The 27,970-nt window shown below is 41.6% G+C and overlaps 1 protein-coding gene across 4 annotated transcripts in view; it reads right to left on the bottom strand.

The window, feature by feature from the left end:
• bach2b (BTB and CNC homology 1, basic leucine zipper transcription factor 2b) overlaps positions 1 to 27,970 on the bottom strand; it is a 104,826-nt gene that overhangs the window by 10,871 nt on the left and 65,985 nt on the right. For all 4 annotated transcript variants that reach the window (XM_058613146.1, XM_058613148.1, XM_058613149.1 and 1 more), the window contains 2 exons: positions 24,424 to 24,678; positions 5,428 to 6,939 (listed from right to left, as the gene is read on the bottom strand). In XM_058613146.1, the coding sequence (XP_058469129.1) occupies positions 5,428 to 6,939; positions 24,424 to 24,678 (1,767 nt within the window). The remainder of the gene's footprint in view (positions 1 to 5,427; positions 6,940 to 24,423; positions 24,679 to 27,970) is intronic.

The following is a 27,970-nucleotide window of genomic DNA, read 5'->3' as shown; positions in this document are numbered from 1 at the left end:
GGTAATGGTGAGCCGTTCAACAGTAACTCTTCAGGGGGTTAGAGTAATAATCGGCAGCATTTTAATATAAATTAATTACTGTTGTTGGTCTCTCTCACTCTCTAAAGTCATTATTTCGTCTTGAAGCAGCTTCATAAAAAGCTTTATGAATGTTGGATGTCATAAATAGAACTGCTTTTCTTTCCTGGCAGCAGCAGCTGCAATGTTTGGAAGAAACACGTGAAAAAATGGGCTGTTAACTGTAAAAAAACCAAAAAAAGTGTCAAACTTCATTAACAGAACTCTCGTCCAAACAAAAAAAAAGGAGAAAATTGACACATTATTTGATTGCCAAGCTATTTCTCGGAATCTGAGTGCAGAAACGGCACGGCACTCGCCAAGATCAGCACAAGAGGAATCTCACAGATTACCACTGTAAGGTAGCTGCATGCTCAACGCCTCAGTGCTTCCTGGACGACTGCAGGGTGAACAGCAAAGTTTCTGTGTCTCATCTGGACCTGAGGGCCCAGTGAGTTTGCTCAAACACCACAGGGACGTCCGGTCCAGTCCATCCCGGTCACACACTACCCTCCTGTCTGCAGACTCGACAGTTAAAAGCACACAAGTGTCGTCTTTTTTGGTCACAGTCCACTCTTAAGGTCTTAAACGATGCAACATATGTGATTTTGGAGGTTTGAACATTTCATCTCACTCATCTAACCTTCTTTATCATCAACATTGATGAAAATAGATTTCAAAGTACTTTGCTTGCTCAAGTCTCCATCTGTGTTTACCTTGAAGGCAACAAAACAAGGCTCCATGTGTTACATGCAGCATCTTTATAAAATATCAATCACATTTTGTTGCCTATATATACTGGCTATAAGTGAAATCTGTTCTTTTTGAACGTTATTGCTATTTTCTGGAGAATAACAGGCAATTTCACTTCACAAAGCACCATGAGATACTGTAGGGCTTCAATAAACATCGATAATGACCCATGTCCAAGTACATAAAGCCCCATCGTCTTTAAAAACAGGAGGCTGTAGCTGGGCTGTGTAACATCATATATATATATATATATATATACATGTTTGTTTGAGTTTTTCTAGCATTGGGAGATTGTGGGAGGGTTAAGCTTCATCAAACATTGACAACATATGCAGTATGTAACACTGTTCTTTGCTGAATAAATGTTCCGCAGCATGGGGCATAGCTTTTTTTTCCTCTCCAGATCTCATTTCATATTTTTTCAGAGCTTATGTGTATTTTTGGGCCATCCCAAAATGGTCCCCAACCATGTCACACTTTCTCCAGCACTTGTTAGTATTGTTATTTTTAGACTGGGTCCAAAATAATCTTATTTTGACTTTTCAGTCCAACTCTTTCTATAGCTGGCTTCCAATACCTCTGTAACTATTGCATTTATTACATTATCTTTTTATAATATTAAAAATAATACATTCACTAAAAATACTGTCAGCTTGTGTTTATTCTGTAACGAGCTACTTACAGGGGAACTCCTAAACCGCTCATGCCACTTTAGTTTCAATTAAGTTTTTATTCTGACATATTCATGACAAATATATATAAGAGACAAGAAACTAAACAAAAACAGGAAAAATAACAACATCCATTGTTCCTCGTCTGAGAGAATTTGAAAAGAAGTGTCAACCCCTATTGAGCTCTGTCACTTTGATCAACGAGATCATTTCAGAGGAGGAAAGTATAAATCAGCGAGCACAGAAATATAAACCACAGGCAAGAAAAAGGAACATTAAAATAAACAGCCTTGGGTCGATGTAGGGCCCCTCCAAATTCCCTAGGTCCCCTAAAGTCCCTTAACACACTGACTAATGTATATAGTGTGATCAGTATATCAGACGTGACTGCAGCAAGCTCCACAGCTAATATTACGAATGACACATCAAACCACAGCCACATCATTTCTAAAGTTAGATTGTCATCCAGTCTGTTTCATGTTTAGTGTGATAAAGAAAACAGAATTAAACAATCGAAGCATGTATCAGTACTTCAGTAAATAACTCCTCCCACTCACTGCGAGATCAATAGTTACACCTCAGTGACCAGACGATAAACTGGACTGAGCTCAGCGCCTACACTGCTGCAATGAGCTGGAACTCAGAGAGAGAAGAAATGCATCTCGATGTCCATCCAGATGCTGTTGGTTTAAAGCATACATCACCTTACCTGTGTCCTGTATATGAATCTAAATGTCTTTATTTTGTGACTATTCTATATGGACTATGATAAAGGTTTACAGATTCATCCTAGAGAAATATAATGATTTATATAAGCCTATGTTTACTTTTATAAAACTAAAAGCTGCAGATTACAACAAATAGTAAATTCATTTTGATTTTGTAGTTCCAAAGAATACGTTTCATCTTGTACGGGGTCCTTGGTTCAGAAATAATTGAGTTTATATACAGTATTATGGATTTAGTAGGGTTGAATTATTAATCACTTCTATGTTGGAATTGCAATTGAAAGATTGCAAATAATAAACACAAAGGCTGCAATTCAATTAATCTATTGTGTTATTGTTCTAATGTTCTCGTTGCATTATCAAAGTGAATATTTTGTAATGAAATGGTAACATTCCACGTTTTAAATCTATAGCACAGTAATATTGAGCTGTGGCATGACAAATTTCATTCTGCCTTAGGATTCAGCAAAACGTTCCGGACAATTTTGCAGTTATGATATATGCTAATACAAAGTTGGTGAACTTATAATATAATTGACCATTTACATATACTGTATATTAGTGACCTAATTTGTGCCCTAATATCATTTTGAACTGGTAAATGAATCATTTCCAAGAAGTAAATGAACTAAAAACTTTATTTTCTGCAAACTGTTTTAAACATATACACATAAATCTTGTCTAAAAATGCAGCTAATTTGTTTGGGCACTCATAAAAAGACCACTCATCTCTGGCAATCACTGCAATATACAAGAATAGTCTTTTTCTTTTTCTTTTTAATGCAGAAATGTGTGTGCGTATGTCCTTTTAAAAGCTGCTTGTCTCTTTGAGTTGACTGAAGCTCCCGATCCTCATCTCTGCACAGATGTGACTCACATCACTGCAACAGCCCATAACCACACAGCAGGAGTTGCCCAGAGAACCTTATGTGACTCTGGCTACCTCGAATGACAACACTTTGGTCGGACTGGCCTGCACTTTAATAACTTCCTTCCTCATCTGTATTCATTGTGTCCAGGGCCGCGGTCCTGAGCCGCAGCTATTTTTACCAAAGCGGGCAGCTTTCCCCCGTCTGTTATTTGTCCAGCAAACACAGCGAGGACAGCCCTCTCCATATGTTTGTTTGTGCACCTGAATTACAGGGAGGACAGTACAGAGTGGCCGAGGGAAGCATGATGTAGCATTTCCTCACCACATACAGGCCAAAAAAAGGGAGTTTCCACGAGCTCCACTGTAATAAAGTGTAGAGAGACATTCATTCATGAAGAATGCTATCACCAGCCTGTGATTGTTAGTCAAAAGCTGGCACATAACCCCGTATGAGTCAATACTGCGTGGTGTAAAGGACAACCATCAGTGACTGACACACACACATACAGTATATAAACCCACACAAAGGGAATGATGTGTCCTGTAGTCATTTTTGAGCTGGCCTGACAGCTCAGCTGCTCTAAATCAATCCCACATAATTTACAGAGGCACATTCCTCGGGCCCTTCAGACGACCATAAATCTGACGGTGATGGGTCATGCTAGGAAGGTAATAATTGCACATTACTGCTGAGCCTCTTTATCTCGCAAACTCTGTGCAGCAGGAACTGAATTATTTCCACGCAAGGGCTCAATCCTGTCAGCTTCCAATACCCTTGCAACGCACCGGGATCCCATCGCCATGGCAACACACAAGTTCCTCTATCGCTCACTCGTTTCTCCCGTGTGCACTTAAAGCATCCATCTTTCCAGCAAGGAAAAAAAAAAAACACAATTCTGTCGACGCAAGTGAACACCACTAAGTGCAATATCACAAGAGTCAGGATGGCCTGGTTGTAACATGGAGACTCCCAGAGACAACAACATTCAGTGTGACGTGATAGTGAGGGACAATCTAAACCAAGAAAGCTAAAGGAAAACACCTGTTCCAAGCTTTGTACCCCTAAAAAAATTTAAATGAGGAAACATAGTGTGACTTTTATTCTGAAATAGTCACAGGAAGCGTAATGGGACCAAATACTGCAAAAAAAATGTTCAAAACTTTAAATCTGGTAACATTTTACATAACAGTACAGTGACAGTGAGACAATAATATGGTTACATATTAATATGTAGGAAGTAATAATAACACTAACAATTAATACTACCTTTATTTAGTTTAGTTTATTGGTTAAGTTGACAGGGAGTTAAAAGACAGTAAAACAAGGCTTTGTTGATATAAAGTTTTTTTTCCTCCGACAGCAGCAGCATGATGCAGATAGAAATTCCACTCTATTAAATGAGTAAGCAGAAGCTCTTCAAGAAAGCAAAGCGTTTCTCCATGAATCTGTTTTATTGCCTTTCCCTCGGGTGGGAAATGTGCTCATTTCATGTTATTACACCTGCGCTGCTCGCTCCATCTGTGAATTACAGTCCCTCACTGATCTTTACGTGGTAAACAACAACAATCGTCTCGTCTGCAGCTTGGAGGAACGTCTGCCCAGGTGGATTAGGTGAAGGACGATTAGAGGATTGGCTATTCATCCGTCACTGTCAGCGCCGTCAAACTGCACTACAGTCCTGTCATGAGGCCGAGCTGAACCTCTCACCCACTCACATTCCACCGCACACTACTGCTGCTGCTGCCTCTGTAGCGATGAAGTGGTTGTAATCCTTTTTGCAAAGCAATTGCACAGCCTCAATGCAGCTGGGTATCACAGCTAATTGTTGATAGATCAGAAATGTCAGCAGTTGGCTAAGCTACATGGGGAATTAACACATGCATATTTATGGAGGCGGATTACAGCCCAGATATCAGTGTTTTTGTTACGCTAGCTGGCACTGGCAGAGAGGCAAAGATTGCCAAGAGGAATCACCTCAGAGGACAGGTCTATCCTAGGAGAATCCTGACCTTTCTTTTGCCTGCAGTGCTTTAAAAAAAACACTTCTCTCAGCTAGCACCACATCCTCCCATATTTAGGATGTTGAGTATTTGGGTGCACATATTCGCACTCATTACACAGATCTCCAGCAGCGCATAAAGCAGATTAATAATATCAAAGCACATCTGTGCCCTTTGGTGGTGCTGTAAATCTTGTACTGAACACTCGTACTTCAATTACATGATGATTTAATGACTGCTAATGCAGACCTGGAGAGCAGGCCAGTGCAAAAATAATTAGCCATGGTGGAATCGAGTGTGATGTATCACTGTGTGCTACATGTGGGAGACAATGTTCTACACTCACCTCTGTTCCCCGCTCCTGTGCGTGGCAGGATTCGCTGTCTCCCTCTGAGAAAGACCCGGACTCGTCGCTGGAGTTGGTGCCATAGGACTGCTCACATTTGATCTTGGGCTGCACCGGGTTAAAAAGGGCATCCCCTCCCACGCTTTGCTCCTGCTGGTCCACATTGAGGCAGCGTGCCACGTTGGAGCACGGTGAGGAGGAGAATTCAAATTGGGGCAGGCTACAGGGAGAGCCTCCACTGCCGTCCTCCGCATAGGAGTATGAGGAACAGGAGCTGGAAGTCCTGGTACGTGTCTCACAAGGCGGCGAGCGTGGGCACACTTTGATTGGCACTGGGCAGCTGGTGTTGGGCCTTGGGCGGCATAGAAGTGGAGGCTCAGTGGAGGTGGTGCTGGGAGAATAGTTCTGGGAGGTGGGGAGAGACTGGCTAGATCCAGCCCACAGGCCCTTTGGCATGTGCTCGGTGAGCTCCATCTCCAAAGAGTTCCCACCAGGGTAGGAATGCGCTGGTGTTCCCAGACGGTTGCAGGCCCCTGAGGAAAATATGACACTACGACGGTCAAGCTCGACCTCCTGTTTGCAGACCCCGTCACAGGAAGTGGACTTGAGGGACAACCCTGCAGGGAAACCGTCCATGTCCTTTGGGGATGTAAGAGACAGACCCAGCTCCCCAGTGAAAGGACTGAAGTCTTTTTTATGATCTCCCTGAGAGTTTCCTTTGTCCTGGGGGCAAACAAGTCTGTTGGCGAATAGCTGCTGTGATGTGTTGGGCAGGCTGGGGACGTCCACCCCTTTCTTGAAGAGGGCTCGGAGGCAGGATGGAGACTTGGTTCTCTTGGTTCTTTCAAGAGATATTGGGTTATCCATCTCCATAGCTGTGACATTGTCCTTATCCCTGACATCCTGCTCATCCCCTGACAGGCACAATGAGATGGCTTCTTCCTCTGCCTGTGGTTCAACTTTAATCTGTGCCAAAGGCAGCCTGCCCTGACCTGGCACTGCCCCGCTAACGCTGCTCTCCTTTAATGTGCTTGGAAAACCTGAGGTACTGGTGTGTGACGAGGTGTCATTATTGTGCTTGTTGCAAGCCCACTGGTATTTCCTGTACTTGGGGCATCGTGGCAGGTCTGACACTCCATGGCCATCAAACTCCAGCCTGCCATCCGTGAAGTTGCTGGGCATAGACATTGCTAGCCGATCATTGTCGGGGCGTCGAAAAGAGGTAAGGGCGTCAGCACACCGGCGCACCCTGGGGGAGGTGGGCTTTTCCACCTCTGACTGCATGCTCTCATCCTCTGAGTTGTTTGCTTCTGCAGCCACCTTGTGGTAGGGAAGCAAGCCATCGTCCTCGCTGCGCAGCTGAGCCTCCAGGAAGCGAAAGCACGAGTCCTCGAGGTTCTGTATGCGCAGGAATTCGGCACAGCGGATGACCTCCTGGATGTTTTCTCTGCTGAGTAACAGCTTAGCAGTGTAGGCAAACTGCAACAATGGGGCAAATCCCCTGGCAGTGACCTGCAAAAAAACAGGGAAATTGCTAGCATTAGCATCAGCACAGCCATTGTTCAGAACATTTGGAGTGTGGTGAGATAACCCGACAGCTCCTACAGCCATAAACAAACACGGTGAAGTACCCGTTAATCTTTTTTATCAGGTCAGCACTGAACATTCTACTGTATACAGCAGTAACCAAGAACTGGTGGTGTGGAAATATTGGCAGGTTGTGTGTGTCCATCCTCATGTTCATGATAATAACCTGTGGGACATTCCAGCAGCCAACCACTGTCTGCTCTGTGGTCACATCATTGGTTTCGCCTACACCCACATGTGGTAATTCTGTGTATTTGAAGAACATTTACTTACTTGAGGAAAGAAGTCTACAAAAGAAGCTGCTTAATATTAACTTCCTCCTTTAATTAGGTTTTTTCATGTGTTTGACTGTTTTTGAGAAGCAACTCAAAAGGTAATGAATAGATTTTGATGAAATTGTGTGGGAGTATAGGTTATTGCCCAAGAAGTTATCAGATTGCAGTGGTGATACTGATATGGGTTTAGTTACATGTAATTACTCAAAATATTGCAGGGACAAAAACATTCTTTATCACCATGAATATTCTTCCAAATTTTTGACATTTAACCTTATTACTGGGGTTTTTATTGGTTCCAAAGGATGTCTTCGTTGAGAAACAAAGGAAGCCAAAGTGCTTCAAGTTAGTTACATATTCTTTAAACACAGTCAATCTCATTCAAATGTGATTGAAACCAGCAAAAAGAACTATTTTGATCACAGAAAAACACAAGTCTATGATTCAAACCACTGATCCAATGACAACTTTAGGCACTACACACACACAGCAGATGTGCAGAATACAATGAGGTTTTGATTTCATTTGCTACACAATGAAATTTACAAAAATGTCAAAGATTAAATTAAATACAGTGGTGGTAGAGGCGGAACAACAGTGCACACAAAGAAAGCATCAAAAAAAGCAAGTAAAAGACAGGAGTCTGCAGGCGTTTTGTTTTTTTTAACAGTGTTGAGCTACTTGTGAAAAGTGATGATGTAATTTGACACCCATGCAAGTTGAATAAAGAAGGACGTGCTAATTTGCTTTAAAAATAACTCCTGAACTGCTCACAAATATACCGTGTCTCATATTTAAATAGAAATAATAATTATAAAGGTGCAGATGATACATTTTGGTTGCCCTAACAACACTGAAATCAACATGTCTGCCAGTGCTCTCTACTGTAGCGCTCTGACCAAGACGTGGGCCTTCTGCCTCCCTTCCTGTGTCCTTAGGTCAAGTGCCTTGTAAAGCCCTAATGGTTTGTAAGACTGCGGCTTATCCCTGTTGTGGCCATGTGGCACAGGATGATGGAGGGAAGCCTTCCATTTAGACTTAATGCCAGATAATTAGGTAAACTCCTGAGCCTGCAGAAGTCCAGGCCGCCCTCTGCTGCTGCTGTCACTGAGCACACAGACGAGAGAAAGGAGTCACGGGAGCCGGCTGTAAGACATGGGCTTGTCTGCGCTTTACAGATTAACTCAAGGTTCGCACTAGGTTGCAATCACCACTTTACTCACTTTACTACATTCAGGGTATGCGATCAAACTATGCGCGCAGAAACGACGGATGCTATTGTTTGCTCTACGATGCTTTCTTTTCAGGAAGCCGGGTGATGTAAAGGCTTTTTAACAAAACCTAACAGAGTCCTGCACATGTGAGGGATGAGCATTCCTGTGGGGTTTTAATGAGCCCACTGTTTACTCCTTGTTTTGCTGCCTTTGTTGGGGGAAACCGAGAAGATAAATTACCCAAGGTGGAATGGCACTGGAATGGTTGTGCAAGCGCAGCAAGCAGCAGCTTCCAGAGGTTCTGCGATCTCTGCCAGACACACTGCTCGTAAAAGAACAAAATAAAAAAGAAACAGGACTTTCTCTCCAAAGCAATCAAGCTTAAAACAAACCACACAACTCGCTCAGTGGATTTTGTTTGAGGAAACAAAACATGTCGGTAAAAAATAGCTGGAGGTCATTTGAGTCTGAAATTGTATTAAATCCTCAGGCATTGTGAGTTTTTTTCTTCTCTGGAAGATGAATAAATACAAACATTAGCTTGTTGCCTGTAGTTTTCAGAGGTCAAAAACGCCGCCGAGCCAACACTTTATTGACTTCTTCCTTGTTGATATTCCAGAAATTCTATGTGGAATTAGAGATAATACACGCTTTAGGCGGATAATTCAGCAACGCAGTGCACGATGGAACATGACCTTAAAAACACACACAGGGATTATGTGGTTTAAAACACTCCAGTAAAAGGAACAACAAGAAAAGGCAGAGTTTGTGGAGCAGTGGATGATCACGGGAGATGTTGTCTTCACATAATCAAAGCAGTCAGTTTTTAAACTGTAAAACTGACAAAGCAAGTTTCAGCAACTTGGACTTTTTGAACCAAGGTTTATGTTTTCAAAGGTTCACTTCTGTTAAATAAACATCTTATTAGCATATTAGTGTTTTTTATTTGCATGATTTTCACGGACTAAGAACTTTCATCTTTATGTTTTTTAATGTTTTTTGTGACAAATGAATGCAGACTGGAGAGACTTTGTTGCCATAATTGACTTCTTCCTGTTTGCCATTTTACCCTCACCCTAAAAGTGCTTTTACTTTTACCACGTTGTTAACATTAGTTTATGAGCCTCGACTGCAGGGGTCGGCATGTGAAACTGGCTTCAGTAAAACTAAACTCTTTTTTTTTGTTTAATCCAAATTACCAAAAGTATTCTTTTAAAAGTAGCAGCCAGTTGCTGACCTGGGCTGTAATGTTTGACATTAATGTGTTTAGACACATAGTTTAACCGTTTAACATGACACAGGTTTGGATTCAGGTGACTGTGGAAATCAAAGCGCTTGAAAAGTCAAATTAAACCTTTAGAGAGGCATCATCTACTTTTCACAGTCTATGGAGAGTATGAAGTTAAAGCTGGGGTAGGCAGGGTGAGTCTCATCATCAAGACATTAAAAACAACAACTTGTCTCTGTCCTGAGCCTCTTCCATGAGTGTTTGATTGCCCTTTACCATCGAGAACAAGTTTAATATAGAATATGCAAAACTTTTGTATGGTTTTGGCTTTTTTATCCACATGGAAGCAGAATTTTCAGCCCTGAAAATGCTATTTACCCTTGAGTTTTCATGTATATGAATAACTTTGAGAAAGCGACGTTGTCATAGCCCCAGTTCACTCTTGCTCCTGCATCCGCTATTTTCATCATGTGTTTTGACTTTGTTTAAGTTCACTATAATTATATATATATATATATAATTATTATAATCGTCACCATATTTTGGTTAATTCTGTCTCTGTTAAAAAACATTTGTACACAGCGCACAACATTTTTGCGCATGCTCGACGTCTTCTTTGTTTATTTTAGTTTATTTCTGTGGTAGCATTACAGCGCCACACACAGGTCTGGCATGTTTACTACAGCAGTTAGAGTCATTTTGGAGGTTTGTCGTGTTTATGCTATGCAGTGAAGGAAGTTGTTCCCAATACTGGAATAGCAATAGCTTTCCACTAAAGTGACATTACCTACGTGGTGGAGCAGCCATTAGGAGCGTCCTCTCTCTGAATTACAAATACATGTTTCCTATTACTTCACAATTGCAGCCTGGTGAAATTCCTCGCACCTGCTCTGCAGCGACAGCTGTCAAACCTGTCAGTTCTTCTTTCTTCTGACTCACGACAGCTTGATATGTGTCCCACCTTGTCAGTGAGTCACTTATGATCAGCCTTAAATGCTGCAAATGTAACTTTCCCTTGCATCAATACAAGCCTTTGTCGTCGCTGTATCTTATCTGGGCTTGAATCGTAATTTTCATGTTAATTTCATTTCGACATCTGCTGATTTTTTTTTTTTTGCTTTTTGTTGTTGTTGTTGATATGATATGATTACAGACAGCCACATGTTTCATGGCCAGCAGCAGATTGAACTGATGTGACGTATGCTAAGCACACATCTGTTTGCCGACGGTGTATAATATGTAATGGGGGAAAGTATAAACACTGATTTTTATATTTCTGTATTTCTTTATTTTTCTGATCATCAAACCTTCATCCTCTGTATTAACTCAGCTTCTCCCACAGGCTCTAATCTCACAGCCTGGCTCCGGTCTAAAGCACAGCGAGAGCTGCGGCTATTAGAGCGGCATCGCATGTATCAGTCACTGCGAGGAAGAAGCTGCTGACTCCATATCTGTGATGGGGGATTGTGGGTATGTGTGCACCTGCCTACGCTTGAGTCAGTGGGAGTGTGTGTGTGTGTGTGTGTGTGTGTGTGTGTGTGTGATGTATTGGGGGAGGGTAGAGGCTTTGACTGGCTGCTCTGCTGATGAGCACAGCACATCCACGACTCCACTGTGCTGCTGCAGTGCCCACATTTCTGTACATGCTGCAATAATGAATCCATTGAATCTGAATCTCGGGCGTTTATGCTGCAAACTGCACAATGGCATGCTCTATGTGGCCATTTTATCTCCTCTATCATGTTGCTTTATGATCTTGATCATATCCATAAATTCATCTTTTCTTTTTTTATTTCTCCGCCACTCTGGGGCCCCTCTGGTGATTTACTATTATTACACACCCATAAAAGTTAGGGGGGGATTTCTGATAGAGATTAACAAAGAGTGGTCCACATCTGTGCAGAAGAGGCGGTAATATTCCGATTTTCCGTCCTTGTAAAGGTCAGTCTCCAAAAAACCCTGGATTCTACATTCCCCATAATGCAACCTATGGCATCTTTCCTTAAACCCTGTGTCTGATAAACACTGACAATCAAACAAGTGCATGCAGAGCCCGTGGAAAGATTTAAGATGCTGTAAATGGACACAACTCTGATGCAAAACACAGTATGTTCTTTGAGATTAGAAGGAAACTACAGCTTATCCTGGGGCTTTGTGGAGAAACAAGCAGAGACGATAATAAAATAATGATGTTGAGTTCTTGAAAACATTACGTACACACACACTGTCGGATTATCCGCCTGCAGCAGTAAACGAGCAGGACTCACTTAACGCTTAGTTAATTTAATACTGATAACGAAGGAGTCATTTGCATTTGTTTATCTGGACCTATACTGTACACGGTGACCACAAACAGCTTCCACTTATGCTGGGTTGATAATTGACGAGTCAGTCGTGTCATTTGTAAATTGGTTTTGAGAACGTAATGGAGTTTATTTTATGTTTTAATGTTTCATTTTGCATTTAGAGGGGAAAAAAAATCCATGTTCCATCACCTGATAACATATTCACTGTCAATTAAACACACAATATCTATTTTCTCTTAATTAAAAACAATATCAAAAGATCTAGTTTGATATGGTTAGAAGCAGCGTCATGGGAATTGTTGACTCGTTTGATTCCGCTGTACATTTGAGCTTTGGTGACGGATAATACAGCAAATTGCAACTAGAAAACGTGATCCATTAGTGACAAACACACACACAATAACAAATATAATAATAAATAACACACTGGCTAGTAGTACCAAATATGTCCTTTCTAACTCGAGATGGTCCGCAATATTAAAAATGGCAATATTTCGGTCAGGATAATTGTGGCGAGAATTTTTATACCGTCCCATATCTACTATGTACCACACACACACACACACACACATGCACACTTTGAACCCTGCCAACTGCTGTGATGAAGCAGTGGCAGCTTAAATAAGGCCGGCTGCATCCAAGGCTACTGATAAACAGCTACGCTGCTGGAGGAGAAAAGTGCTGAGCATACCAGGGATCTATTTTCAGCTAGTATCAGCAGCTGCAGCCTGCGGGGGCACATCTTTATGTGTGCCCTGCGCCATATGTGATTACTCCACTGTTACAACCAGCACAGCAGCCTAATGAAGAAAATTGCACGGGGAGCGACACAGAATGGAGACGGGGAGGGCGTAAGTACAGGACGGTGGGGGGGGACATGAGCGAAGGGAAGGAAGACACGGTCACAGCGAAGGAAACTAACTGCAAAAAGGAAGAGGAGAAGGACAAGGAGGATACACAGTGTTTTGTGGTCGTGATGTTGGAAACATGTACGCTGTTGGCAGCACTTAGTGAGTTAAGACAAAGAGGCAGATTCATCAACATGACACATAGGAGCCATTTTAGACAAACAGCCCTGCCATGCAGCTGGAATGGACAGGCAATACAGGACAGGAAATTATAGGCAGACGCCAATCACACACACACACAAACACACACACAGTAACAATTCACATGACATTTTGAGGAAGCCTGCCAAATATCCTTTAAAAAAAAAGTCCGAGCAATTCCACACCGCGCTCGCCTCACTCAAAAACTCTTCGTATTCCTTCAGCCAGCGCTTCTTCCTTACATCGGCCTTTTGCCTCCACAGACGAGAGGACTAATATATGCAAATGAGCCTCAGTGAATTCCTGCATGTCATGCATGCTAATGAGGACGTGGCCTGGCATGACAATGGAGTGCTTCCCCGCGCAAACAGAAAACACTCCATCTCCGTTGGAGGGAGGAGGCTATACTTAAACATCAGATGTGCTGAGTAACCTGACATTAACCTCTATGTTCGCAGACAAACAATGAAGGGCCTGAGTCACACACGGCGCTCATGTAAATGTAAATGAAAGAGGCACCACACTGTACGCTGTCATGACGCCATTGTGAGGGTTAAGCTGTTATCCCCGAGGAGATGACAGGAAATGTTCGGGGACAAAGGGCCTGCCGCAAAAACTGAAAAGCTCCCGTGCAAATGCAAAGTCTTTTGTAAAGGCGGCTCCAGCCGACGTGTAGTAACCAAGCGGACGAACTTACAATAACATGTTATACTGATCAAGTCATAGCACACTGGAACATCCTGTGGCTTATAATCCAACACACCAAGCTACCTCTGCATATAAAATCAGTTTTTGGCATTTTCGGATAAATAATTCCACAAAGATCTGTCATTGTAATCTAAATGTTGTGATCTGGGAGAGAAATAGGTGACCCCTAGGCTAAATACCTCAATTTTTCCACCATTTAGTCACAACTGAAGAAGCCTCTTGGATGTTTTGGAACACAAACAAGTCCAGTTGCCTTCAGCTAACTCAGGGTTTCTCAATCCTGGGGGACCCACTGCCCAGCATGTTTTAGATGTTGCGTGTTGGAGCAGGGAAACATCTAAAACATGAAAGGGAAGTGGGTCCCGAGGACCTGAAGATACTGAAGATAACTGTGACCTGGACAAAGGAGAACCTTCACAGACATGGAAAGAGAACTAGATTTCTGCACCACCTCTAGGCTTAGTTTACAGCCTTGGGGAATCTGGCCCATTGACAGGGGACTGACCAATCACAGGACAGCTCAGAGAGAGGAAGCACTAAGAGGGAAGGTTCATGATTCTAGCACGGGCAAGAACTAGCAACACTGAAAATGAATGCAAAATAATAGATACAGAAAAAATAGATAATAATAAACCACGTCATTATCAGTGAAACATTTTAGAAATGAAGAAATTGCCTTGGTCTATGAAGTGTGTATGAATCTGTACATGCCCAAAATATTAATATTTTATAATCTGAGACTCAACAGTTAGGGTTGCTGGGTCTCAGTTTTCTCTGGAGATACTGAACAAGTCACTGGTTTGCAAATGATTATGTTTTACTTCTTTAAGTGAAGAAGAAGGGGAAAGGGGCTGAGGGACACTGTAACGGGAGGTTGAGAAGAAGGAGGCAGAATCCAGAAAAATGCCAGAATTCAAAATTATGGACATAATGCCAACTGCGATTAAACACCACTACAATCCAACAGACTGACAGACCAACTTTTCTCAGATGGATTATCAGCCACAGTCTCTCTGCTGTTGATGTCATAACCAACAACAACCCAACTCTGACTTGAAATCAATGCTCAAGTGCAATAAATACAGACCATAATCAGTAAATAATGTAATAATAAAGTGATGTTGAGATGTGAATGTAAGCATCATCTCCAGTGATATTTGACAACCAGATATTCCTGGTGCTGAGCTATGAGTAAGTAAACCTCCCCCAGACTGTGGATTAAATCAGATAGTGTAGATGCAAATCCTCTGCCAGTGCAGATTACAGGACTGACCAGACACCCGGGAGGACATGACCCTACATCTGTGCTGTCTAAGACACAACAAGATTGTGTTCGGGTTGTTTGTTTCTAACCAAACGACTTATTCCCAGACCTTTGAGCATTTCTCCGTCCCCCATATCTACTGAATGACAGATTTTACAGCCCAGACTGATGCAACTCTCCCACTAACTATTTCCTTTCATCACAGGAGATGTTCACAGCTCTACTCTGCCGGGTGTGAAGGTTAAACATAAAGAGTGAAAACATGGCGATCACTCCGCAGGCTGTCGCCCAGCATGTTGGCTGCTCAAGGTGCTCCTGCAAGAAAAAGTCCAACACTCAAGACAAAGACTCGGCATCTTCTCTGTCAGCTTACAGGATGAGCTGTGTCCTTGTGTTGGCAGAGAATGAGAGACCCCCTGCTGGCAGAGGGGGTGGGGGTGGTTGGGTGTGAGTGCCAGCATGTCCAACCGCACCATATCGCTCCTCGCTCCTCCACTTACTCTTCATGTTCTACCACCCAACCCCCATCTCTAAGGAAGACGAGGCTCTGTCCCTGGATCCTGCCTACTGCCATCTGTCTAATAGGCCAGGCGCTTGGCATGGGACCAGTAGGTGCGAGGCCCCCCTCAGACTTAATGCACAAGTCCATCCCTGATCGACTGTTTGACCTCAGGTGGTGAATGGATGTCAATTATCAACTCTCTTGAACCACCACAAGTCAATTACATTCATCTGTCTCTGGACTATTTTAAACTCTTGCTGTCTGAGCACAAGTCTTTCCCTTGTGGAAAATGGAAGTCCTAGCACGTGTATCAGCTTTAGTTTAAGGCAACTAACGCTACTTGGTAGGAGAAAGGTTGTGCTAACGGTTCCGTGTGACTCCAGATTGCAGCAAACGGAGGATTTGGCCTCTCAACCTTCTCTTTCCCAAGTGCACCTTAGAACTACAGTGGCATTTGTACACCAGCAAGAATGACATTCTTCTTTCTTTGGGTAAAAAGCTTCTGCTTCAAAATGTACAGTCTGGCTCGTTGGGCCATTTAGACTGCTGTGAAAACATGACAGCACAAGATGGCTGACTTTGTTAAACCAAAGATTATATTACTCATGGGTAGTATATTCTACTACATCACAAACTGGACCTTCTGGTAAGGGCAGAGATAGGTTATAGTTTTGGTTCCAAGGAACTTTCTGAGTGGTTCCAGTACAATGTTTGCTGAACCAAGCAAAGACCCTGATCATCTTCCTAAGAGGCTTTGCTGTGCTATAACAACTTTGAAGAGATGACAGTCATTACTCAGGTGGTCACAAGAGGTCAAAGGAACAGGAAGCCATCTTCTTACAGTGTCCTTAACAGGTGTAACAATTTTTACGTGCACAAATAAACACAATACAGACGCCCACTTAGTGGAAACGAGTATAAAAAAGGAGTTATTTGCATGAGTAATGCAAGTAAACATAAATACATCTGTTGTCAAACTCACTAAAGTAACATGACATGACAATTTGCTTTGTGTTTGTCATGAAATGTTTGTCCTAAACATCAGCTGTTCATTACTTGAACAAACAACCACTGTTTACTCTCCTCCCTCAAGCGGTGGGTCAGTGATGGACAGTTATTTTTTGGTAAATAATGCATCATTCCTACTGTTTTGAGATTTTTGTAAAGCCTAGATAATAAAATATTTAACACTGCCGTCCAATCCTGACTCACCCCAACCCTAACTGTGGAACTAGCCTTTATAATGTTGCTGTTTTTGCTGCTTAGGCTTGTTAAAGATGCTATAAATAATGACCTTCTGGATTTCAATGCAACAGTGTGTGGTGTTAGAACCAAAGTTGTCTTTAGAAAATAAATTACAGCCAATTCCTTTTGTACCATCACAGGGCGACACACTCCCCTTTCAAAACAAAGTCTGTGTATTTTGTGTGTTTTCCTTTGGAGATGAAAAATGTGCAGTATTCCCAGGCTCATGATGACTGAGGACAGATCTGACAAACAGGAGGTGGTTTGAGGTCTGTGGACCAGCGCGCTGCTGAATCACAGTGCTGCCCTTGCCTTTTTCCAGAATATAAATCAGAGGCCAGTGATCTACCACCTATTATAAGACTCTGCTGTCCCTGCAGTGGTTTGGAATCAATCATCTCAGCCGGCCACAACATTCCCACACAGGACAAGTGAACAGTGCAGGAGCCAATCATTGGAATCTCTCTCTGAATGATGATATGATTTGTTTAAGCTGGCAAAATGATTTGGTTTTCTGATGACTGCAGTAAATTTGCTTTCCTATGCAACTCTGACATCACCGATAAGAATCGGGACTCCCGTTTTAAAGCCTCCACAATCTCATGTTGATGTTTGCAACTGTAACTTTCAGAGCGTCACATGCAAGCAGAAATCTATTGGACACAGTGGTGTAGTCTATGTAATATGCAGGTATATGCTGTATACCCATACGTGGTTGTTTCCATACAACCACTTACAAATGCACATTGATACGTGGCAACACTATTCTTTGACAGAACTTAAACTCAAGCAATTTGTTCTTGCAAATAAGAGTTGGAAACGTCGTGTTTTTGTAGGTAATTGCACTGGCGGTCTGGCAACCCATTGAGTGTGTATATCTTTTCTTGTGAAGGGGTAGAGTGGGCGGGGCTCGACGCACTCGGCCGTAGTACTGCACGCTACTGAATCACAGTTATTATATAATCATAAAACCAAGATGAAATGAAGTAAAAGAAAGGAACACTCTGTTAAGCCTGACTTATTGTTACATTTGAATTGTAATTAGCTCCATATCTTATTTCTTTATTATTTTAGAAATACTAGTCACAAAAATCACTATTATGACATCATGACGGCATATTGTAACATCATTTTCAGCTCATATCGCCTGCCTTTTTTCACTTGACTGGCCCCTTACTGACCAGATTAGACACTCTCTCTATATAAACTTGATGTTGCATCTTTGCAGACACTCACACAAGATGGAGGTCATTTGTGTTTGTCACAGTGATGACTGCGCTCTCTCTGTTCCTCCTGTGAACTTGTGGCACAATCCTCACTGACCTCTACGCTCACAAGAAAGAACACATGTGGACCTCAACCTGAATACGCTGTGATCGATGTGGACACGTGTCATCGAGGGGACAAACATTGAAGGTCACCACAAGTAGAGGCGACTTTCTTAGCATTAGGTTTTTAGTTTTGATGGTTACAGTCAGGGTAGGAGAGGGAGTATCCCTCGTGGGCGCAGTGTGTTGTGTTTGAGTGAAGCTGCCATCATCCAGATGGTCGCTGTGCTTTTCTGCTCCTTCCCCCTTGCAGGCTGGCTTGGGGGACACCATCACTGAGATAAAGCGCGATTGTTTTGCTCCCATGATGTGATGGCCAACAAAGCCCCTTGATTAAACTGTCCGCTCCTCTGCAAGCCCACGGTCACATTAGATAAAGATGATGTCACTCACCCTCGCCAGCCCGGTCTATTATGGGGGCAGCAAGGCCATTAGAGGGGAAAGATGACAGTGATGGGGGAGGAGGTATCTTCGTTTCACATTTCATCTGCACAAGCCCCCCCCCCCTTCTTTTTTTCTAATGGCAGATTTGTTTCCTTTGTCTCACATATGTAGGTGGCAGCCTTCAGTGCAGACAGACACGTAAGTATCAGTGAAGTGCTGCTATATAATCTATAGGCTAAAAGGCGCCACTCTGAGAGGATGCAGCGGGGGGGCTGAGCAGACCCAGCCCTGCCCCCCCTGCCATCACTGAGAAAAGAACATTCAGGCATGAGGCAGCGATGCGTCAGCATGCTCAAGTCACTGGGTGGAAGAGCCAAGGGCGGCAGTGGACCTTAAAAAAGCCACATCAGTGAAATCACACACCTCAACGCGCCGTCTGTGACTTGTCTAGACAGTCACAGAGGGATGTACACTACTACCTGCTGGACGGCACACAAGAGTTTTTATTTATTTATTTATTTTATTAAAAAAAGATTCCACACTTCTCACTCTCTCATATTCAGTGATCAGCATAGATACACCAGATGACCCTTCCTGACAGAACTTCCCATTTATCCAGGTTTTGGACCAGCACAAGGAGTAAATGATAAATGTATATTATACAGCACTTATATTGGTCCTCTATAATTTTCACTATAGGCCCTTTTCTACTGCTAAAACTGCTAACATTTGGCTTGTGTCTGCAGTAGATTGAGTAGATACAGTCAGCATTTACTCCAAAAACCCCTCACAAGTTTGATCAGCTCTGGCTTCGATCTGCAGTGATGTGAACATGACACCAAGGTGATTGTGGGAATTTTGCCTCCTCTTACTCTTTTTTTTTTTTTTTATCTGATATTACTCAAGCAGTGATGTTAAATCGTTGAGTTTGAAAGTGAGGCTGAAGTGCAAGATTAAAAAGTGTGACCACCTTGGAACTCTGTACCTTTCTATGCTCAGTGAAGTTGAGACACAGTTGTGCAAGCAAGAGAAATGGAATGTGTCCACCTCTGCTATACAAGATGCTGCTATGCTCCTTTTTTCAGCCTGGTGGTATTAGATGTTTTGAGCTTGACCCGTTACAAATGTAGTAGGTGACTAACTGGTACTGTGTCTTTGTGCCATCCGTCAACTACAAAATATATCGATTTTTCTCTGATGGATCACAGATTGAGTCACGTCGTCTGTATTTCTGGGTCAAAACCCAGTGGCAGGAACTCTGGAACTTGTGCAGTTTGAACTCACACATACATGCGCTTTTTATTTTAAGTATATACTGTCATAAGTATTCAGTAAAAAATGAATCAGAATAAAATGTTTCCATGTATTTTAAAGGTCCGGTTTTAGTCAGACGAAGAAAATAATTCATCTTTTTCTAACGGCATGTAAATGTACTGACTGTGTGTCAGCGTCCACGGCACTTTGTTCACTTGTGTGTTGTGTTGTGATGTCACACATTTGCTACCATGTTTTCCACCAGGAGTTGCTTATATAACACAAACAAGTGTTCTGTTCCTAATGTTGTTCCCATATATCAAGCAAAATCATCATTTGATATCAGTGTCCACAGGTAACTGATGGTGTTTTCTGAAGAACTCAATCACTAATTCACACGGACACAGTCCAAACAAAGGCCTTTCTGCATGCTCTCCCCGTGTGTGCGTGGGTTTTCTCCCACAGTCCAAAGACATGCAGCAGTTAATTGGACGCTCTAATTTAACTGTAGGTGTGAATGTGAGAATGAATAGTTGCTCGTCTCTATGTGTTCGCCCTGTCCAGGTTGTGACCCCGCCTTTCGCCCCGTGTCAGCTGGGGTTAGCTCTGGAGGATAAAGTGGTACATAGTGAATGAACCATTACTTGCAACATTGCAATTCTGCCCGTTGTATATGATGTTGTTGAATATAACACAGCTTATATCCGAGTGCCCGTTGCAGCACAATAACATATTCATTATATGCTGCTTTGTGTATTTGAGATGAAACAATAAAAAATAGATGTGAAATGTTGTCAAATTGAACGGCGGAGAGACAAAGGGAAAGGGGAGGCTTGGTTAAATCCTCAATGGCGCTAACTCTCTGTCTCGCTGGCACATAAAAGAGACAGTCATTGAAAGATGTTACTTTCCACACTCCATCTCACACCTGAAACACACACACACACACACACACACACAGCCTCATGCATTATTCATGCATGTGGCGAATGAATGAAAGGGCGGCTGCTTTGTGCACACGGGAGCTTTTCCTTGCTGTCATTCTTTGAGTTAAGGAGTGAAGAGGGGGAAAAAGAAGAAAAAGAAAACAGTGATGCTCATTTTTACATAAGACAGCAATCTGACAGTGACTTCTTTTGGCATGAGAGTGGCAACAAAGTCATTTGACAGGCACTGCTTTATTAATGCATGCTGCCCCTAGTGAGGAGCCACAGCTCCTACAACACATGTGGGATGTGCCCCACTTTTCACAGCCGCACATGTATGTACTATGTATGTATGTATGTATGTATGCGCATGTGTGTGTGTGTGTGTGCCACACCAGTACGTCAGAGGGATACTTTCATCGCGTGTGCAGTGGGGGAGCAATGAAAGGGCTGCATTTAAAGTGACAGCGTGAGAGCTGAGGTGAGCAAGAGTGAGGCGGTGTTACTGAACCCTGACGAGCCCGGGGTGCCGTTCGCCTCGCAAAGTGTTACCTGCTGCCGACGACGGCATCAGCCGAAGCTGACAGGTGCTAATTGGCAATCGCAGCCCTATAGGATCTGCATTACACTTTGTCGCACCTTTCACAGAGACTTTATCCTCCAGTGAACAACACATCAAATTAGAATAAAAAAGTGCTACAGAGGAAGTGACAACAAAAATAACTTTAAAAGTAATCGAAAAAAATCAATAGTGAGGAGACGCTGAGGTGCGACGGGGCAGATAGAGTCAGGAGACTTGTTTCCACCAAGCAGTACAGTGCAGCTCAGCTCACACGTCACCTCGGTGACTTCCAAGTAAGATCTGCATTTGGGATACATTCAAGCTGACCATGATGCAATGGTCGAATTTGACCAAACAAGAGTAGTCTCCCCCTGCGGTGATGCAGCGCTTGGATGCCCTAGGTAGAGAGAATCTCATCCTGATAGTGAAATAAAGGATATTTCCACTGCATGAGCTGCCTTTTTGTCTCTGGCTGAAGTGGTGGACCCATCACTCATCCTGGTTAAGGAAACGTCCACGAAAACCAGCTGGATGTGCTCCTGTGACATGTGCTGGAAGTTCTCCTGTGACATGACCAGCCTGGTGTGCTTTTGATCAGGGGTCAAGCTGTGGCACCCACTGGGCGTAAACCTTCCACATGTCATGTTCATTGTGCAGAATCTGGCAACCGTCACCATGCCGTGACAACAATTAAAGTTGGTCTGGGCCATACAGTACAATGGGAGCTGATTAGTGTAATAATGCTGTAAATCTAGCAGAAAATGCTGAGGAGGTGGTCTATAATCCATCTTGAGGACGGATCGCATTGATGCATCTAAGGAATTTGGCCACATGTGTCCTCAGACCAGCTCTGAATGTGGTCCCCAGATCTGAGAACACATTCAGAACTGCACTGGAATCGTTCCGAGCTCTATTTAGCTCTCTGGTCGTAATCAGATCACTGAGGATGTGTGTTCATACCAGGTTTGAACAGAGTCCAAACGTCTGTTTTCTTGGCTCTGAAAGTGTGGACAGCAGATTTATCCAGGGCAGAGCTGATCCATTTTTAAAGCAAATTGGACTAGTGTGGATGTAGCCTATGGATTCCTACCATGTAAGATTTTTGTAGTTAAAACAATTAAATGAAACAAATTTAAATGAAATGGAACCTGTTTTGGACCCTTGGACAAATTTAACTGCCGTATAATTGAATTAAATAAACTGATACAACAAAACAAAGCTACTTCACATGTTAAAAGTTCAATCACAGCGTGATGCAATATTTTACCGTCTAGACTGTTTCACATTCTGTCTAAACATAACTAATGTCAATGTGTTTGGTAGATAAATAAATTCCTCTGTGCATTTTACCACTTCCATAATAAAAATTGAATGAAACCCTAGAACTACATCACACTGTAGCTAAAAAGAAGTGTTTCTTTTTGTCCCAATTTGTGTGCTCATCACTACTTGATACACAAATGTCCTTAGCAGTCAGAATTAATGACAGTTAGAATCCGTCAGTCATTTTTTATAGGCTCTCTGTGACGCCACGGAGCATAAATATTCACATCAGGTGCAGTAGACGTGGCTGTCACTCACCACAATTAGATTTCCTGGCTTCAGTCTACATAAGGTGGCAGTGTTGTGTAAACGCTACATTGATTTAACGGCGCATGTTGCAACACTTAAATCTAAGGGCTATCTCTATTGTAACCTGGAGGGAAAACACAATAACAGAAAGAACGAAAGAAAGAAACTAAGTAAGAAAGAAAGAAAGAAAGAAAGAAAGAAAGAAACTAAGTAGGAAAGAAAGAAAGAAAGAAAGAAAGAAAGAAAGAAAGAAACTAAGTAAGAAAGGAAATCTTTGTTTTTCTCACTAGCTTTTCATTGCAGTGTGAAACCTTGATTTCAGTTGTTATTGTGCCATATTTTCACACATTGGCAAAACAACAGCAAAATGATCTTTAAAAACAAAATGCCAAATACCCAGCTAATAAATGTATTAAAAAATAAACTACAAAATACAGCAGCCACACCATGTATCAAAATAAAATACTGCATTTTTGTATTTTTCTAACTACTAACAATACACTTGTATACTGGCTGATGAGAGGACAATGTCTGACAGCAACAGACTTCTTCCATCATCAGTGAACACATCTCAATATATCCCTTTGTTAAATAAGTCACTGACTACAATAACGGTGTGTTTCATTACAGGTGCTTCATTGAGTCTCCAGCTGACACTGTCATCGGTGTGTGAACAGCCAAAGACAAATAAATATAAATAAAACAGGTCGTCGTATGTAAATGTAACATCCAAGATTCCAAAAACATCATAATCAATTCAGCCATACTAGATATATACGATATAGATACATATTAGAAGCCACTAATTATGACCTGATCAATACGTTCTAATTTTAAACATGCAAGAAACACTTGTACAGTGCAGCAGGAGGTGAGGCGAGACGCCACAGCACTAAACCATTTGAAAGGATTGAGAACATACACAAGTTCAAAGTCTAGAAAAGATCAATTACTATAACTCCAAAGACTAAATAAAATAAAATAAAATAAAAATAGTGTGGCTATGAAAGCCTGTGACTGTCAGTGTGTTGATATGTGTGATTTTAGTCGGGGTAAATTAAAGTAGCACCATGCCGTCCAAAATCAGGACGACTGCCCATCACTGCGTATTTTACATCTCATACATTTTCCTTTATATTGTTGGATCTAGTTCTTGGAACGCACGGAACATCTGTGGTCATTAACCTAATTCAAATCTATTTGACTTGAATGATCATGATGCACGGGAGAATACAACAAATAAAAAACATATCCTGTGCTGGCTGTCGTTGCATCTTAGCGTTAAAAGTCACGGCGATGTTTGTCGATGTCTGTTCTGTGACCACGGAGCTCGACAATGTCAGAAAACTGCTGCTTATTTCCGTCAGATTGTCGGGGAACACCAGTGCTTTTTCATGTGATGTAATGCACTATTATGATCATCCATTGTGTGTTTTTGTTTGAGGTAGAGCCTGGTTCAGTTAGTGTGTGTTCATGTCTGCAGGGTGCTGATTACCCACTTAGCATTGCTTCTGTTTCCATGTTTCACAGTGTAATTTTAGTGCAAACGTCAATACAGCATTTCAAGGCGACACTGTGCTTGATGAACGTACCTCATCAGGAAGGCTAATGACCAAGTCATTCTCCGCCTGGCCCACAAGCCCCTGCAGGAAATACTCGCTGCAGGCGGCCAGCACGGCCCGGTGCCCGCGGAACTCCTTGCCCTCCACCAGGACAGTCACATCGCACAGGATATCCTGCTTCCGCTGGTCGTTGAGGCAGAGGAGGATATTAGTACAATGAACCGTCGACTCATACACATACATGGGGGCTTCAGGCTTCACATCCACGGACATTCCGCTCACGCCCTGGAAATAGAAGCACAACAGAGAGAGAGAGAGAGAGAGAGAGAGAGAGAGAGGGGTCGGGTTAAGCTTTCAGCTAAGTTCAGTGTTTGCATACCGCAGCGCTGATTTCTGTCCTGGTGGTCTGCTGCACACACACACACACACACACACACACACACACTGGTCACTTCGTTGGGAACACTTGTTTGACTGTGTGTTAATTAAAGCAAATCACACACACACACACACAGCAATTTCTGAAGTTTAAAACGAGCATGAGAACCAGGGGAAGACGGGTGATTGAAGTGACTTTGGAATAAGTGGTAATATGTCAGAAACTGTTCATCTACTGGGATTAGTATACGTAATTATTTTAGAGGTTGACAGAGAATGGTCCAAAAAAGAGAAAATATCACATTCTCTTATTGATTCCATCATTTATAACCAATAACTTGCAACAGTAACTCAAATAACCACTAATTGCAACTAGTGCTAGGCAGTAATTCAATAGCAATATATATTTCTTCAATATCTATACAACAAAGTAAGAGTCAAACTGATTATTACTAGTTAATGAGATACATAACTGATTAGGATCATTAGGAACCAATATGCAATTACAGTAAGTGTGAAAATCGGTTAAAATGGTGGTAAAATGTTTCTCTGCTTAACAAGTGCTTTCTGTTCATGAAGAATTGTTATAACCGCCGTTAAACAGGTTCCTTCAACCTAGAAGCAAAACTTAATCTTTAATTATCTGACATTGTATCATATATAATTATATAATTGTATATAATTAGAGGTTTTATTGCGTTTCTGGCATCCAGGAGACGATGTCTGTACACACAGGGGATCAAACCTTAGAGCTGCAGAAAACCACATTAGGTGCTACGTTATAAGGTGTCCTCAACAACACAAGAAGCACAGACATTAAAAGATTGTCCTACTTTCAGGATGATTCCATCAACACAACACAAAGTATACCTCAGACTCCTGTATCCACCCTCCTTAAATGGCTCTGCTCCAAAGTCTTATATGAGTTCTCCCTTTGGGTCAAAGCCCACCCAGACATTTTCTTTTTGGAATGATCCTCCTAAATGTCAGCCAGCATCGTCGCCATAAACTCCTTGGCGGAGGCAATGAAAACACACATAAACCTTCTTTAATTTAAATGCCAATTACACTTTATGTAAATTCATTTATAAGGAAAGAGTTCACTTTTTTGCTCCCGGGGTCCACATGTGTTTTTAATCACATGGACACATGCAGCAGATCTCAAGACCATGAGCTGGAAGAGGGTGAAGTCACAGCTCCTCCTTCACACGATCACGAAACCAAGTGACAGCACTGAGGTTGATAATTAGGCATGGAAATAGAAACGGATAAGCGAATACTGTATGATGGGGGAGGAGAGAATTCGAAAAGAAGTTTCTTTTTCTTTTTTTTAATCTTCATGTGGAAATGAGTCAGAAACTAACACTGGGATATTATCCTGCTTGCTTATTAGTTAGTAATAATTTCATTTAATCATAGATTTGCACGCACACAGAGCTGCAGTTCAAACAGTACACACTTTATGGATGTTGGTGTCTCTGAGCATCAATTTACTTTTATTATAACCAGCATATTTAAATTAAAAAAACAACAGATTGAAGAAAATAATATTTATTATTGAGCTCCAGCTCTGTTGCCTTCCTGACACGCATGTACATTCTTGTACACTCATCTTAGTGAGGACACAATGTATTCCCTAAGCTCTTAGACTAACCTTAACCCTCAGAACTAAATGCCGAACCCTTAACCTAAACCCAACTCTCACTGAAATGTAAATACGTAAATACACTTACAAGAACACACACACACACATGCCTCTCCACACAAAGCTTGGGAAAAAGGTGACCCCCCCCACACAGAGATGGCTCAGTTAATACTGATCAATACTGATACAATAACACAACCTTGAGTATCTATTGTTACCAATATAAGTCTGATACAGATGTTTAATATCTATATCTATATAAATATCTATGCGTTCAGCACCTGTATCCAACTCCAGCTCTGTAAGAAATGTTGCTGCTTTTTTATTCATATTATTCACAGTCTGTGCTTAGTAAAGTAATTCATAAGATAAGATAAGACATACTTTATTAATCACCGTGGGGAAATTCAGTCTCCCAGCAGCTCACAAAACAGACAAGACGGAAGATGAAATAGATAAATAAGTAAAGATATAAAAAGGCGGTGAAGGCATAAATAGTTGTGCGATCAACAAGTCAAGTATAAGAGACTGATATGAGCCGTCCTCTGTGGCTGCTTTTCTGACAGACCAGGATATTGTGGGTTTATTTATGCGATATTTAGGATTTTGTATTGATTTTATGTTTTTCTTTTTTACAAATGTGATCCACTGAGTTTGAAATGGCTCATCACTGCCCTTTATCTTTATCTGCCTATAGAATCACATCATTATTGGATAATTTTGTGATCGTGTGACTATTTACACACTCAAAAAATGAGAAAAAGCAGTCTGATATTTCTGTTTGACTCAACTTCAACTGATACAAAAAAGCTATTTTCTGCAGATTATATTATATCTATATATATGTATATATGTATATATATATATATATATATACATATGTATATATGTATATATATATACATACATATATACATATGTATATATATATATATACATATGTATATATGTATATATATATATACATATGTATATATGTGTATATATATATATATATATATATATGTATATATACATGAATTAACGATTGAGTTTTAATTATTGAATATTTATTTACGTTAGTTTCTGACTCTGTATAAAGTGGAAAAAGCAGAACCATTCCCCGAACGACTGTATCTTTAAACAGTTGCTTAAAGCAGCCTCTTTCATGTCATGTCTTGATGACAGCTAATGCAATATTTCACATTTCCTTTCCACACTGAACCTCCGCGGAAACAATTTGGAGTCCCTTGTGCAGGGAAAGTGCCAAGATGTCACTATTTGTCACCTATAAACACAGCGCTGTTCTGGATCCACAGAGTCTGAGGGTATTTGTGTGAAGGATCCGACTAATGAGCACAATTACTGTCAGGAACTTTGCCTAAGACTGAAGGGAAAATCATATTTATTTATGTTTGATATACAGTAAATAATCTTATATAGAGAGGTAATCATGGAGATTATGTCAAATTTATGTAACAACCAAGTCACCAAGCTCTGAAGGCCTAATAAATCATATGTATAGACGGCTTAAAGTCAGATCATATCTGCTTAAAATAACGGAATTTCATGTGC

The sequence above is a fragment of the Solea solea genome, chromosome 17 (genome assembly GCF_958295425.1).
Source record: "Solea solea chromosome 17, fSolSol10.1, whole genome shotgun sequence".
Classification (NCBI taxonomy): Eukaryota; Metazoa; Chordata; class Actinopteri; order Pleuronectiformes; family Soleidae; genus Solea; species Solea solea.
The sequence above is the reverse complement of the archived record's forward strand: the minus strand, read 5'-3'. Positions and strand labels throughout refer to the sequence as shown.